Here is a 16,356-nt window from a genome sequence, read left to right on the forward strand (position 1 = left end):
GAAGAAGAAGCACCTTATGTTCAGCCTTTGGGGGATATTCGGGCATTATGTTTCCTTCTCACCTCAGGGAAAGAGGAAACATCAGGCCTCTGTCAACTCAATCCTAGAACCACGATCACCTGCAGCACATCTCATCATGAGGAAAGGATGGAGGGAATGTCAAGGGACCAACTCTATCAGCTCAGGGTGATCTGAGTATTTGGAGCAAGGAGCTGAAAAAAGGGGAAGACCCACCCTGTGAAAGAGCAGTGAAAGGTGTAAATGTGTTTGTTCAGGGTGACATCGTAGACTACCTCCCCGAAGTCATGATCCACATAGATGCCAACTTTTCTCCAACTGACCAGTAGATTCTCCCGGGTATTGCTGTCTGTGAGCGGCTGACATCTGGAGCCAATGATTCGAAGAGCCCAGAAGCCATTCATGGGCCTCACCTTCAGATAAAGACTTCTGACAGCCTTCTCTGAGGCCACGCCCTCCTACCCTTCCTTCCCTGGACCCCCTAAGCTCTGTCTCCCAGATCCTGTGGCCAGAGGAGATGCCAGGGGAGCCCAGCACGAAGGGCAAAGGGCATAAGTGTTGGGGGTCTAAGTTCTTCGCCGAATCACCCCGACGGACTGTCTTTAGGTCCTGAGAAAGGATGAGGTCTGGATGGGCAGAGGCTACATCCAGGGAAACAGGGGCTGTGGAGATATAAAAAAAAGAGGGACAGTCAAGTCTCTAGTTTCCTGCCTTTGAGCTTTCCGTGTTGTAGCTGGGGGTGGGGGCGGGTTTTTGTTTGTTTGTTTGTTTTAAGTCACAACCCAAGTCCCAGGGAAGCATTGCCCCCTTTCCCAGTCTTAAAGTTTTGTTTTCTGAGACCTGGTCCCCGTTAGGCCAAAATGACCTGGAACCTGCTACACAGCTAGAGATGACCTTGAACTCTTTGTCCTCAGGTCGTTCCACCCAAGTTCTGGGATTATAGGTGTGGGCCACCACGCTCTATCCCCACTCCCTGTCTTAAAATTAACCCCTGACTTTACCTCGCTGTTCTGCATGTAGATGACAGCTCCCCCTGGTGGTAGTGGGTCAAGATGCCTTCCTCACCCGCTGCCCTTGACCACAAACAAGGATTGAGAATACTAGGAGAGGTCAAGGCTTGACCTAGTTTTCTAAAATGAAGTCCCTCAAACATAAGAATGAGGGGAGGAGGAGTGGAATACACAGAAGAGTATTCAGAACTTGCTACCCTGCGCCACCCTTGTATTACGGCTCAGACACTGGAAGGGCCAGGAGGCTCCCTATGTCCCTTACAAAGGCTGCAGCAGCCGCGCTCCCGGTTCTGCTGAAGTTTAGAAAGGGGGCTCACTCTAGCTCCTCGTGCTCACTCTAGCTCCTCGTGCTCACTCTAGCTCCTCGTGCTCACTCTAGCTCCTCGTGCTCACTCTAGCTCCTCGTGCTCACTCTAGCTCCTCGTGCTCACTCTAGCTCCTCGTGCTCACTCTAGCTCCTCGTGCTCACTCCAGCTCCTCGTTTGTTGTTCCGTCTCAGTTTTTGCTGCAATGATAGTTCTCCTTGATTGTGGGGGGAGGGTGGGGGAAAGATGGGGGATGTGGGAGTGTGTATTATTAGAGCCAGTGGTCAGGGTCACTGTCACTGGGGTAGGCTAGGGTCATGTTCTATGCATGTCTTACTCCTTTCTTCAGGGACTTCAAGGCCAGCCTGGGTCATATGAGACCCTGTCTCAAAAAGTTGGGAGAGGCATGGTGGCTCACACCCTAATCCCAGCACTAGGGAGGCAGGCAGATCTCTCTGAGTTCAAGACCAGCCTGGTCTGCATAGTAAGTTCTAGGTAGAACTACAAAGTGGGACCCTGTCTGGATCAAACAAACAAATAAACAAAAAATGGGGGGAGGGCGGCAGGGCAGTTCAGCAGGTAGAGAACAAAGCCTGATAACCAGAGTTATAATCATGGGGGTAGGAGAGAGCTGGCTCCTGCATAACACACACACACACACACACACACACACACACACACACACACATTAAAAGTAAATAAGTGTCATTTTTAAAAACAAAACCAAGAAATAATAAAGAGTTCCTCCCTAGTCTTCACTACCTTCACCCTGATCTTGCTCACTTACCAACTGCCACAAACTGATCATCAGTGTGGGGGGCGGCCTCATGGTAATCTCTAACCTCTGGACCCTCCCCATGAGAAGCCTTGCTTCGGTCCTGGAGCAATGCCAAAGGAGTGGGTGCACCTGCAGAAGAGTCCCGAAGAGGGTCAGAATGAAGTAGGACACGGAGCAGGTCGCATTGGCCACCTCAGTTTAGTTGGTCCCTCACCATTGGAGGGAGAAGGAAAGGGAAAAAAGAGAGGTCAGGGATGAGTAGGACCCATCATCAGCAATCAGCCAGCTCTGGCACTTCCTGGAGGAGATCATGTTTTTGAGCAGAGGATGTGAGATACCTGCCCCCAATCCTTGTCTCCCATCTCTGTCACCTGATTCTGCAAGATTATGCAGCCCCTCCTCCAGGTTCCCCTCACTCAGGTCTCTAATCCCTCTTTGTTTCCTCATTCTTGGTCCTGTCCATCTCAGGTGGGATGGGAACTGAGAGCAGTCATTCAGTTCTGGGAGAGGGTGTCCCACATGCTAGGAAGACATCACTTCAGTCTGGCCTTCGCATTTCCTCTGCTGTGCCAGTGCTGTGCGTGGACAGAGCATGTTGACCTGCAAACCCAGAGGTCCCCTCACTTCTCTGCAGGAAGACCAGTGTGCTAGGCAGAACCCTTACCTGAGGTGGGTGACTCAGGATTAGTTTTTCTAGCAGGCACCCTAAGAATTGGAGAGAGAAAACAAATTTTGGTCTTGATAAGCATAAGTTAGAAGCTAAAGGAACATCAGGCACCATGAACAACACAGGTCAATGGATCCAGGTGGGGACCATCCCCCACCCACTGGGAAGGGTAGAAAATTGTTTGGCTGTGTGTGTGTGTGTGTATGTGTGTGTGTGTGTGTGTGTGTGTGTGTGTGTGTGTGTGTGTGACTGGTGAAGGGGATTCCCTGTAGGTTCACAATACTGAGACTTAGGAAAGTAAACCTTCCACAGAAGGGAAATGAAGGAACAAAGAACCTCCAGCAGCTCCCCATGCACAGAAAGGCTGCTGGAGGGATAGAAGCCCTGAATCCTGTCTACTTCCTCTACAAAGCAGATAAAGTTTCCAGCTACGGGATAAGTGATTTCCTATTTTGTTTTGATCCATTTATTTAGTCTTGTCTTTCTTTCTTTCCTTCTTTCTCTCTTCCTTCCTCTCTCTCTCTCTCTCTCTCTCTCCCTTCCTTTCTTTCTTTCGAGACAGGCTCTCTCTAGCTTTAGCTGCCCTAGACGCTGCTATGTAGACCAGGTTGGCCTTAAAACTGTGGCAATCCTCTTCCTTCTAAGTGCTGGGATAACAGGCCATGTAGCACCAAGCCTGCAAGACTAGATAAATAAGTTCTGGTGATATCTAAACACCCTACAACCTGAGAGATGTTCCTCTCGTCACTAGAGCTACGAAAGGTTCACTATGAACAGTTGATAGCAGGATCTACCTTAGAGGTCAGTTGTGGGGTTTTGCTATTGGGTGTGGGGTGCTCAGCTCACTGGAGACCCCTAGGAAATAGCACTTCCGGTGTTATCACCAGATGACAGGACTAAGCTGTCCTAGGAGGACAGAAATAGGCTAAAGACAAACACTTATATCTCTCCCTTTGGTCATCAGACTGTTGGCCTCAAAGACTTCTAAGTAGATCTCAAAGAATTAAAATTCCCCAGAATCCCATGCTGAGGAAAGACTTGAAGCCTTGGTTCTCACCAGCGGAATCTGGAAGAGATTTCACATGTTTCTGACAGTTCATCAGACCACCTAGCAGGACAGACCAGAGCTGAGACCGTGATGGTTCAGTGATGGGCTTAACTGTAAACATCACTTGCCCTCTACTTAAACTTAAACCTCACATCAGGGGCCTGTGATGGACTGTGGAGTCACTGTACCCCTTTGTTCCCCTCCCAGTGTGACCCCACTGAACAAGTCTTTCTCTGCTTCCAGTTGCGACTGTCTCTTTAATTGGTATGTAGGAGATGGCAGCTGAGCCTGCCTTGTGGAGACTGCTAGAGCCAGGCTTTTACCCTAACGACTCTGGTAACAGAATCATTTCTGATGACATCATCTGGGGCTTTCTGACAGTGGGTCCACACCACAGCTGTGCTGAGCCAGCGGGGCCAAGTAGATCAGTTCAGACAAGACTGAGATTCAGTCTCCTGCACCTTGTGCAACCAGAAATAGATTTGTAAATCTGTGTTCCTTTTGAACATTTTGTTTTGTTTTTTGGTATTTTTGAGACAAGATTTCTGTGTGTAGCCCTGCCTATCCTGGAACTCACTCTGCCTGTAACTCCAGCTCTAGAGGGCTTCAACATCCTCTTGGCCTCTGAGGGTACTGCATGCACAGACACACTCAGATACATGCACATATGCACATAATTAAAAATAAAATAAATATTTAAAAAATAATAAAACAATAGCCTATAAGCATGTTCTTCGCACGCACTGGATTTTGTCTGCTCTTTGTCTCCCTTTGCATTTCTCACTTTCCCCTAAAGGCAGACTCAGCCCAGCTCACTCACAGCTCTGGAGTTCCTCTTCATTCAGCCTGTCCAGAAACGTGCTTCTATCTGCCTTCCCTCCAGCCTGCAGGTCGTCTGTGGGGAGAAAGTGAAGAAAATGGACAGTGCACAGACATTAAGCAGGGGACCAGAGCCACGTAGGAAATGAAAGGGGGAGCAGGGGCTCTGGTAAGGGCAGGGGTGGATGAACAAGGACCAGAAACCCTGGGGGAAAGGAAAGAGTCCAGTAAAAAGAAGAGGCCACAAAAATATCAGCAGTAGGGGGGAAAAACATTAATAGAGCAAAAGTCCAGAGAGGACGTGGGTATGTGGGCAGCTGTGTCACTAAATAATAGAGCCTCCCCAAAAAAACCTGTCAACCTATCTCCTGAGTGCCAAATCCAGCATCCAATGTTTTCAGTAATAAAGAATATCTTCAGTTTCTGTAGAGAATCACTGACTCAGATTCCAGGTGAAATATCCTTTGGTAATTACTGGCCACCACAGGGGAATTCACTGGCATAGGAGCTCCTACAACTGCCCCTGGAACAAAGGAAATTCCTCCCTTTCATAGGCTTTCAAAGTGCGGGAAATAAATTTTTACTATGAGGCAAATTAAGGCTGGTGTATGTTTGGAGCTCCGTGAAGGTTAGAGAGCATGTGTAGCAGTAAGCAGATTCTGCCCTGCCCTCCCTGGGAGCAGCTAGGTTCTCACTGTCACAGTGGGAAGCTTCTCTGCTGCCCCTGAGGTAGGAAGGAAGCTGCAGAGGGGCAGGGTTGATCCCCTCTGCAAAGCCAGCATCTGTGATCTAACAAGAAGCACCCTCCTGATTTTAGACAATCAGACCATGTTGCCCTTTCTGCTGAGCTCAAATGATACTAAGTATTTGAGCTTGCACTGGACAACAGATATGAACCACCACATTTGGCAAAAAGTCTTTATTTTACACGCTGAAATAATGTTGTTGTTTTAATACTAAGATAAAGAAAATGAATCACTAAAATTAATTTTATCCACCCACCCGTCTTTTATTTTCTTTTGAGACACTGTCTCACTGTGTGTTTAGTCCAGTCTGTCGTTAAACTCACTAAGTAGTATGGTCTGGCCCCAAACTTGACAACCTCTGCCTCAGCTTTATGAGTGACACCTTACCTTGCTCACCTTGTTACTTTTTTAAATCGACCACTAGAAAATCTAAAAGTGGCTTTTTGTGGCTTCCAGTATATTTGTTCTGGGCGAAGCTGCACTGGAGAGCCACTGTGGGGAGGCCATAGGGCACTCTCCTCTTCGGTGCCTTCCACTGAAAAGAAGAGAGAAATCCCATCTCCTGACATCTGCAGTCAGTGCTGTGTATGTGGCAGTCCTCAGAGTGATGGAGAGAACCATCAGAGGCTGGTGAGTGCAGAAAATAGTGGCCCATTCCTCACCTTTGAATTTTTTCAGGCTTTCTGTGATGGACACATGTCTTGATTTTGCTTCATTGATAATTTTTGCCAAGTCCAGAGGAACTGGGGTTGGGTTGATAAATTGAAATTCCTCACTCCTGCGGAGAAATGGCCAAGCCAGGTGATGAATTCAGGAGTGCAGGGAAAAGGGCCTGTGAGGTGAACGCATGGGGTGGAAGCAGAGAGTTGGGCACAAATCAAGGGCTCATAAGCTGCGTGTAAGGACTAGAGATATAGGGCTAAGTGATGCCAGGCATGAGGAGATACAGAAATAAGAATGGGGCATAGATGGAGAAAAGAGAGAATGGAGAGGGGATAGAGAGAAGCAAGAAACAGAGGATCCACTCAGTTGTGCTAGAGGGCACATGCAGAGTGCCAGCAAAGAGTCCTGAAGCTGAATAAAATAACTTATCTCTTTCTCTTAAAAAGAATATTTGTGTGTGTGTGTGTGTGTGTGTGTGTGTGTGTGTGTGTGTACCTGCATGTGAGTGCCCACAGAGACAAGAAGAGGATGTCAGACTGTCTGGAGCTGGAGTTGCAGGGATCTGTGTGTGATGTGTGTGCTGGAAACCAAACACAGGTCCTTTACCAGAGCAGCAAGTGCTCTTAACTGCTGAGCCAACTCTCTAGGCCAAGGAGCTTGTCTCTTTACCCACTGGGCTATGTGCTATGATGCATAGTTTAGTCGTTCCCACCTACAGCCTAAACAGATTACAGCTGAATCAGAGTGTGAATGGAGGTTGGGGGAAGACACGGAGTGTTTTGGGTAAGTGTTGCCTATTGTATGCAACAGTGAACAGAAAGCACAGTCAGTCGGGATGCCCATCATACCTGCGCAAAGTGTCTTTGATGTCCTAGGAGAGAAAGAGAAAACGTCAGAACTTGCCTGAGTCACAGGCGTCTAGAAGGGGTTCAGATTCTCTCTCTCTCTCTCTCTCTCTCTCTCTCTCTCTCTCTCTCTCTCTCTCTCTCTCTCTCTCTCTCTCTCTGTCTCCATCCACACTCCCACACTGGAAGGCTGCTCCAAAAGCACTTGACTTGCCAGTGCTCAGTGGTTAGATCTCAAGAGGAACTGAATGAAGACAAAAGAAAACGTGGCATTCTAAAGAGGAATTTTGCCTCTGATATAGAACCAGGGACCAAAACAAAACAATGAAGTTCTATTGGGAGCCAGAGCTTTGGACAAGCTTTTTTCTGAGGCCTTGATACATGGAGAAGGAACATAGTTCCTTGTCTAAAACCAATAACATGCTTGGCTAGGCCAATAAAGGCCTGGGGGCAGGGTGGGGGGAGAGCTTTGATTTCATATCCTGTGAACACAAGTCTTTTCCCTTAAGGGGGCTGTGATTGTGAGTCTCAGTCCACCGTGTGCTCTGTCTCTTGAGTTGTCTTGCGTTCCTTTTGTGCAACATTGCATAATGAGCTTCTTGCTGACTTTATCCTATTGTTGATAGCTTTCTGCTGACTATCCTATTTTTCCCCTGCCAAGTATATGTGAGATGCTGTAATTCTTAATAAACTTGTTAGGCATAAGACAGAGCCTGTGTAAGACATCTGACTCCGGCTTCCCTGTTTGGTTTATTATTTCTCATCCCCTGGTCCTCCCTCTCAAGAACCTGTCGCTGAAGAATGATCTGTTGGTCAGGTCAGAATTCTAAGTTGTATACGTGCCTCACTATTTATATTTTTGTCGAGGTTTCTAGAGTCAGGTGCTTTCCACTGTAGCCCAGGCTGGCCTCCAACTCTAGGTGATTCTCCTATTTTCTAGGATTACAGGTAGGAGCCCCCATGCTGGCTGTTTGTGGTTTCTTTAGTCCTGGCTGGGTTCAAACTGGCAGTCATCCTCCTGCCTCAGTGTCCTGACTGCTGGAATTACTGGTGCATACCGCCGTGAGAGACTTTCAACTGGACAGCATTGGGCTAGTGCTGGGTTCATCTAGACAATTCCAGGCACCTTTCCAGGTAATTCACACTCTGGTTTGACACCAGGATGGATAGTAGCCACCCACAGTTCTGCTCTGAAGGGACTTACCTCCAGCAGCTTTCTGGGCTGCATGGCTTGCAACTTAGCCTTTAGGGACTCACTGAGCTTCCTGAGGGAGGTCAGCTGCCCCTCTGTGATGGTGACATACTGTTCCATCTGCTTGGCTCCTTCTTGCTCCAGCGAGCCCAGCCTTGACAGTAGGAATCTCTCTTCCTCCTCTAGGCTCTGTCTCAGGCTCTTGAATTCCTCAAGGATCTTTAGTTTCTCTAAATGCACCCGGATCTGCCGACAAGGAAGAGGGATCCAGAGATGAGCTTGATCCTCGAAGAGCACAGTTTGCTTTTTCATTGTGTAAAGCTTATACTGAGCAGCTGAAGAGATGTCTCAGTGGTTAAGAGAACTTGCTGTTCTTGCACTGGACACAAGTTGGGACCCTAGTACCCAGTTCAGCTGAATCACAACCTGTAACACCAGTTCCTGAGAATCCAATGCCCTCTGAATTCCCTTCACTGTTATCTAGACAGTCTGATATACACAGATACATACACATAAATAAAAATAAATCTTTAAAAAGTCAATAAAGCTTATACTAAGTAGCAATAGGTCAACCTGGGTCACAATTGCAGGCAAGAACAGGGGAGGAGAACCCTACTTCCAAGCATTTCCTCTGTTCTCAGATTCAGGATAAGTGATGTTTTATCATCTTACCATCAAGGACTCCAGTGTCTAAAACTCACATTTTGGTCATGTGCAGAGGTACACACACTTGTAATCCCAGCACTTGGGAAGTGGATGTAGGAAGACTAGAGTTCAAGGCCAGCCTCCAATTCTGGACCTGCCTATGCTAGAAACAACAGCTGCTGGGGTTCAATGACAGGGGCACTGCCTGACCCCTGTTAGAAGACAGCCCTTCTTCATTCTGTAGGAAGCACACTGCTAAGGGTTTCTTTGTTCTGAGTACATCTTCAGTTCAGAGGTCATCCAAAGAACTGGCTCAGGAGGAATGCAAGACTCAGGGTCTTGGTGTTTGGGAATTCCTTCTGTCATCTTGCTACAAAAGAGACTGTAAGGAGAAAGGCACCAACACCCAAAATCTCAGAGGCAAGAGAGACCACCTGTACTGGCTGGTTTTGTGTGTCAACTTGACACAAGCTAGAGTCATCAGAGAGGAAGGAGCCTCGAGGACATGCCTTGATAAGATCCAGCTGTAAGGCATTTTCTCAATTAGTGATCAATGAGGAAGGGCCCAGCCCATGGTGGGTGGTGCCGTCCCTGAATTGGTGGTCTTGGGTTCTATAAGAAAGCAGGCTGAGCAAGCCAGGAGAAGCAAGCCAGTAAGCAGCACCCCGCCATGACCTCTGTATCAGCTCCTGCCTCCAGGTTCCAGCCCTGCCTGAGTTCCTGTCCTGACTTCCTTCAGCAATGCACTATGATCTGGACGTGTAAGCCAAATAAACCCTTTCCTCCTCAACTTGCTCTTTGGTCATGGATGGTGTTTCGCTACAGCAATAGAAACCCTAAGTAGACCACCTGACTAGAAGGTCAAATCATTTAAAGTGACTGACTTTATATGTCCTCCCCAAGATGAGATCTTTAGGATGCTACATCAGTATCTTCTAAGATTGCTGGTTCTCTAATTAAAACAGCTTAAAGATTCAATTCTCAGTTTTATGTATATGACAGGCAGATGAGCCACCAAAGACACACACACACACACACACACACACACACACACACACACACACACACACACACGGGGGGGGGGGGGGAGGGGAGAGAATTCTGAGGATTGGAGAGATGGCTCAGTGGTTAAGAGCACTTGCTGTTCTTACAATGGATCAGGATCCAGTTCCCAGCTTCCACATGGTGGCTTACAACCATCTGTAGTCATATACATGATATATACACATACATACACCAGGCAAAACACTCATACACATAAAATAAAATAATCTTTAAAAAAATAAAACAAGGCTGGAAACATAGCTCGGTTGGTAGAATGCTTGCTCCTTGTATGTGAATTCCTCAGTTTGATCCCCAGCATTCCATAAAGCTGACTTAGACTTATGCCACAAACCTGTGGTTCTGTTAATCCCACCAGTCTCTCAACCAGTAAGACCATTACTATAAATTACCATAATTTAAAGCCAAATTTGAAGCAAGCTTTAACTAAATACTGACCAGTTTGATAAACTCTGACCAGGTCCACTCCTGGATTCCCAGGAAATGGTCACAAGTCACATTTTGCAGAGGCTTAAAAAGGCAAAACCCACATTCATTGCATTTCCCATTAGATCCAATCTGGGGTGAGCATATATTCTGACTTACTTCCTGTCCACATACCTCCCACCTATATCCAATCGGGCAAGCTTACATCCAGATGTATTTCCAGCCCATGTGCCTCCTGCCCACATCAAGCACATCTGGTGGAGATGGGTCAAATGAACACAGGACAAACAGGAACTTACTCTTAACTGCAAACCAAACTCTAAACCTGCAAGGCATATTTTTTTCTGTTTTGGTCTCACAGTACCAGGAGTCCAGTGGCAGAGGCAGGAGGATCTGAAGTTCAAGGTCATCTTTAGCTACACAATGATTTCCAGGCAGCTTGAGCTATATGGGACCATTTAAAACAACAACACAGCCCCTTCTTATTTCCAGAAGGCTTCTCAACTTAAAGTCTGCCTTTACATCCAGTTTTCTTGGGCATACCAAAACAACAACGAAAACCAACAACTCCTCCCCACAAATGCCGGAGGATGTTGGATGGTATTACAATGTATATCTTTTCTTTTCTTTTTAAGATTTGTTTTTATTATTTTTAAGCATGTGTACGTGTGTCTGTTCCTTAGTATGTAGGCCTGTGAGAGCAGGTGTCCTTGGAGGCCAGAGGCATTGGATGTCTCCCTTTTCTACTGGGGAATGTCTTTAGTTGATACCTGGGAAGGGCAGAACATTTTACAGACCTGTAATTTGGATTTTCAGGCCAGCGTGGATTTCCTTGCAAAGCTGTGGTGGGTGGAGGAGCAGAACAGCACTCGTGCTCCACCGACGACAGAGCAGCAGGAGCCCCGTGTAAGCTCAACTCAGCCTGGCACCTCCTTCCCCTTTCCCAGATGGTGTCCTGGTCACCATGTCACCAGGACTGTGTCCTGTTTCAAGTCAGGTCTCAGTGTAACAGGCCAGGAACTGTAGTGGCCTGAAGATGCTGCTGCTTCCTAGGAGCAGGAAGTGTTTTTTTACCCTAAAGATCCAGATCATTTGTTTGCCTTACGCTGTCACTTGCACTGTCTCCTTCTCTTTCTGTTCCAAGACTTCAACGTGGGACTGAATCTGTGCTTAGGGAAGACTCTGCCTCTCAGAAGAGCTGGGCAAGCTCTCTTGGGGTTCTGGAATCAGTTAATAGCCCCCTTCCCTTCTCATGCTGAGGCAAACAGTGAGGGGAAGGGAGAAATCCAGACCTCTACAGAGAGCTAAGAAAACAGCATTACTGAAGACTACTTGTTTGGACAGTGCCTTGGTGCTGTCAGGGACAACTTGCCCTCCTCTGTCCCTCCAACATCTCAAAGCCTTTTAAAAAATTATCTCATGTGTATGCGTGTTTTGGCTATATGTATGTCTGGGCACGTTTGTTCCTGGTGCCCATAGAGGCAGGAACATGGTGAAGTATCCTCTGGAATTGGAGTTGTAGGTGGTTGTGAGCCAGTGTGTGGATGCTGGGAATTGAAACTGAACCCTATGAAAGGGCAGCCAGTTGAGACATTTTTCTAACCTTTACCATCAACTTTAAGAGATAGATTTTTGTCTGTCTCACAGAGAAGCAAGGCAAGGCCCAGATGTATGTTTAGGTGTCCCACTCTATGCTTTATATCTCCAGCAAGGTGGCAGTGGCTGGCAGGAGAGGGAAAATCATTCCCTGAAGGTCATCAGTAAATCCAGGTGTCACAGTTCCAATTCTAACTATTTTCCATCCGCCGTGGATTACAGATTATTACACCCAAGAATCCTGTTCTTGAAGCCCACTAGGCCGGGCTACAAACTGCCAAAACAAGTGCCAGGAGTAAGGGAGTCGGTGCCAGCCAGCTAGAGCAGGCGGCAGTTCCGAATCCCCAAGGAACGCTATCTGTTGGGCTGTGGACAGAGAAGGGTCCGGGTGCCTACCTGGTAGCTCTGGGCCGCCTCTTCTATCAAGATGGCATTGTGGGATTTATGGTCCTTAGAGTCACGACACACCACACAAAGGAATCCCCCATCATGCTCACAGAAGTAATGTAGCCTTTCCCCATGCCTCAGACACCTCAGCTCTTTCTCTTCTGCTTCCATAGCTTGGATTTTCAGCTCCAGAGTGGCTAACAGGCAGCTGGGCCTGAGTGTGTTCCTTCTGACTAAAGCATGGCAGAGTGGGCATTCAAGAAAGCTGGCTGAAGCTTCTGCAACCTGACTGATGAATTTCAGGCAGAAATTGTGCCCACAGTCAATGGTGACAGGATTCTGAAGAAAGTCCATGGAGATGGGGCAGGTCACATCCTCCTGCACCTTGCTGATATTCTGTTGGTCTGCCAGGCTACTCCCAGAGATGGAAGCCTAGTTGTCTGTTGGGGTCGCTGGCTATAGGAAGGAGAAAGAAAGAGGAAACTGAAGTCAAAGATTCTGTCAATTAGAAGGCAAAGGGAGGAAATGATTAAGAGGGTGGGGATTAAATAATTATTAGAAAAGAATAAAACTCAAATGTAGGGAATGTTGTAGAGAGGAGAGAGACAGCTAGCCTTACCCAAGCGACTCTCAAGAACAGATATGGTGAATATATGCTGTCTATAGAAATGGGGGAAGGTTCCTGAACCTTGAATTAAGCATATCTTTACAAGGCAACAGAGAACAGGAGTGTAGGTGGTTGAAGTCCACTTAAAAAGAATTTTCCAGCAGCTGCAGGTCAGGAGTGGAGCCACTGACTGGCAGCTGCAAAAGCGTTCTTGACTCTGTTGGAAGTCCCCTCAAAGCCCCTTGAACATTCTGTCTTCTGCTGAGTTTCCTGTCTGTCAGTCATCAGTCAGTACCCCAGCATCTCTATGCCATCCTTTGTTGTTTGGTTTGTTTCTTCCTGTGTCGGTACTTTCCAGAGCCTTGGTTTGCCTGGCCTGTGGCCTTTGTCTAGAGAAAGAAAATATCAGAGAAAGTCACTCTGTCACTCACACTCCCATCTTTAGCTCCAGACCTTCACGTTTTAATCTTTCCTCCTTTCCCAACTCTCCCTTCACCTCCTTTCCTGCTTCTGCCACTACACCTTACTAAGCAAACCATTAATATTTTAGATCTAAGGATAAGAAGTTCAAGAGCAGCCTAGATTACATGAGATCCAGTCTCAAAAACAAACAAAAACCTTTAAAAAAATCTACAACTGGGTCTAGAGTGACGGTTCAGCAGCTAAGAGCACGACTTGCTCTTACACAGGGAACAAGCTTGGTTCCCATCATTCCACATTATTAGACTCACCTGCATGTAACTCCAGCTCCAGTGGACTCAAAGCCCATTCTGGGCTGTGTAGGCACTGAACTCACAGGTTCACATAACAGCACCTGGACAGAGACAAATACATAGAATTAAAAGTGAAAGCAAAGTATTTTTTAAAGGGGCTTATGGTAGTTTGAATGTAATTGGCCCCCATAATGTCATAGGGAGTGGCACTAATTAGGAGGTGTGGCTTTGTTGGAGGAAGTGTGTCACTATGGGGAGCAGGCTCTGAGGTTTCTTATGCTCAGGATAACACTCAGTGTCTCAGTCAACTGCAGTTGCCTGCAAGGTATAGGACTCTCAGCCATGTCTGCCTGCATGCCACCATGCTCCTGGCCATGATGACAGTGGACTGAACCTCTGAAACTGTGAGCCACCCCAATTAAATGTTTTCCTTATCAGGGTTGCTGTGGTCGTGGTGTCTTTTCACAGAAATAGAAAACTTAACTAAGACAGGGCTGAAGAATGGCTCTGCAGTTAAGAGCACTGGTGATCTGTCTTGTGGCAGCATGGAGTGGGAGAGCCAGCCCTGTTAGTGCAGGTGTGGGTAAGCCAGTCCCAAAGTTGGAAGCATGGGAGAGCTGTCCCCATTTCACATCTGGAGACCAACCCTACAGCTGCCCAGACCCAGATCCAAGGATATGACTTGGCCCACCCCATCATCCACCCCATCTATGATCTGCTGGAGCACATGAAGGGACCTGACCTGCAGACCCAAAGCTGCAGGAACCCCACAACACACAACACAGGGCAACAACAGGGTATCCAGGAGGAGCCCTAGTGAGTGCCCAGCATTGATAGGGCAGCAGACGACCTCAAACCAGACCAGCGACTCTCTGCAATGAACACTTGCAAGTAAAGATAAATGGACAAAGGTGTACACAGCGTGACTCATGGTGTCACACTGCGACATGACACAGTTTTTAAGTTTTTCTCTTTTTATTTTATTTTTTTCTCTTCTCTTTTTTTTCTCTTAAATTTTGTTTTATTTAGGGTATGTGCAGGGGTAGAGGGTGGATGTGAAGGGACAGGGAAATGAATGGGATCAAGATACATGATGTAAAAGGCACATAGAATAAATAAAATAAAGAGCACTGGTTGTGTTCCAGAGGACTGAGACACACATGGTAGCTCACAACCATCTGTAACTCCAGCACCAACAAATCTCACACTATTTTTCTGGCCTCCTTGGCCACCAGGCACATGTGTACATGGATATCCACGCAGGCAAAATGATAAAATAAATTTTAAATTAAAAAATTCTTTTAAAAAAGTTCAATCATAATTTTTAAGGTTTTTTTTATCTTTTCATGTATAGGTATTTTGCCTGCATGCATGTGTATATATCACATGAGTGCCTAGTGTTCATGGAGGCCATTATAGCTCATTAGGAGACACCATGTGGATACTGGAAACAGAACCCAGGTCTTCTGAAAGAGCAGCGTGTGCTTTTAATTTCTGGGTCATCTCTCCAGCCCAACAACTGCTATACTTAAAGATGCACAGTTCCTTCCCAGAAGTGTACAGCTGACACTCACCTGTTCTGTCTTGGACTTTTAAAACTGAGTTAGCATCATTCGTTCACGACAGAAGCAAAACAAGTCTGTTACTGCATTAGTTGGTATTGTTCCCCTCTAGTCTGTATTGTTCCCCAGCAATTTTTTTTAAAATGACAGATCTCTTGGTTCTTAGTAACCCTAACAGGCCATCCTTTGCTTTATCTTGCCATACATGTGCCCATAACATATAGATCCATAGAACACACTGATATCATTACTGATATCACTGAAAGGTAGGATTTGTAAGTTTTTGTCCTTATTCCATTAAAGATATGGAGTCAATCACTGCATTTTAAAGCGATTTTTTATTTGTTTGTTGAGATAGGGTTTCACTATGTAGCCCTTGCTGGCCTGGAATTCCCCCATTTTGAACAGGTTGTCCTTGAACTCACAGATAGAGAGCTCCCTGACTGAGTCTCCTGAGTACTGGAATTAAGGAGTGAGCCACTGAGTCCAGTTTGTTTGTTTGTTTGTTTGCTTGTTTGTAGATGGAGTCTCACTTTGCTAACCATGCCAGTCTCGAACTTGAAGACTCAATAGAACCTCCTGTCTGAAGCTACTTGATTAGCTAGGACTACATGCTGACACCACAGAGCCAGTTAAAATAACTTCTCTGTGGTATGTAGTAAACTGCCAGCTACCTAGACAGGTTCATTTTGTCTCATTTCTCTACCCACAAGACAGCCCCTCTCTCTGAATAATTTAATTTTGCTATAAGATGATGTGAAGTATTTATATAAACTCAAAGCCAAATACACAAAAGAATCCACGTGTTGGAAAGACTAAGTTCCATCTAGTGTTTTCCTTAAGATTTATTTTATTATTTTTTAAAACTGTATGTACATGTGTGAGTATACACACATGAGTGTGGGTGCCTGTGATGGCCAGGGACATCAGATCACCCTGGAGACAGAGTTACAAGCAGTTGTGAAACACCTGATGTGAGTGCTGGGAACCAAAGTTGGGCATTATTCAAGAGCATGAAGCATTCTAAACCACGGAGACATCTCTCCAACCCTTATCTATAACTTCTTCTTAGGTCTTGGTTGATATGTTTATTTTAAAAGGGAAATATAAAGGCTAGGAAGAGTGTAGCTCAGTTAGTAAAGAGCTTGCATTGTATGCATGAAGATCTGAGGTCTGTTCCCAGCACTGGGTTACTTCGTGGTGGAACCCATCTGCAGTCCCATCTCTGGGTAAGAGAATGGTGGGGAAGGGAGTGGAGGTGTGGGGG

The 16,356-nt window shown here is 46.4% G+C and overlaps 1 protein-coding gene across 1 annotated transcript; it reads right to left on the reverse strand.

The window, feature by feature from the left end:
* Positions 1 to 176: 176 nt before the first annotated feature.
* On the reverse strand, positions 177 to 13,583 carry Trim31 (tripartite motif containing 31). Its single transcript, XM_059243853.1, is given in 10 exon segments — positions 177 to 235; positions 432 to 680; positions 2,121 to 2,240; positions 4,647 to 4,721; positions 6,054 to 6,169; positions 6,903 to 6,925; positions 8,104 to 8,337; positions 11,299 to 11,393; positions 12,213 to 12,619; positions 13,546 to 13,583. Coding segments are annotated over 10 exon segments (1,416 nt in total).
* Positions 13,584 to 16,356: the final 2,773 nt, after the last annotated feature.

This window comes from Peromyscus eremicus, chromosome 16_21 (genome assembly GCF_949786415.1).
Source record: "Peromyscus eremicus chromosome 16_21, PerEre_H2_v1, whole genome shotgun sequence".
Taxonomy (NCBI): domain Eukaryota; kingdom Metazoa; phylum Chordata; class Mammalia; order Rodentia; family Cricetidae; genus Peromyscus; species Peromyscus eremicus.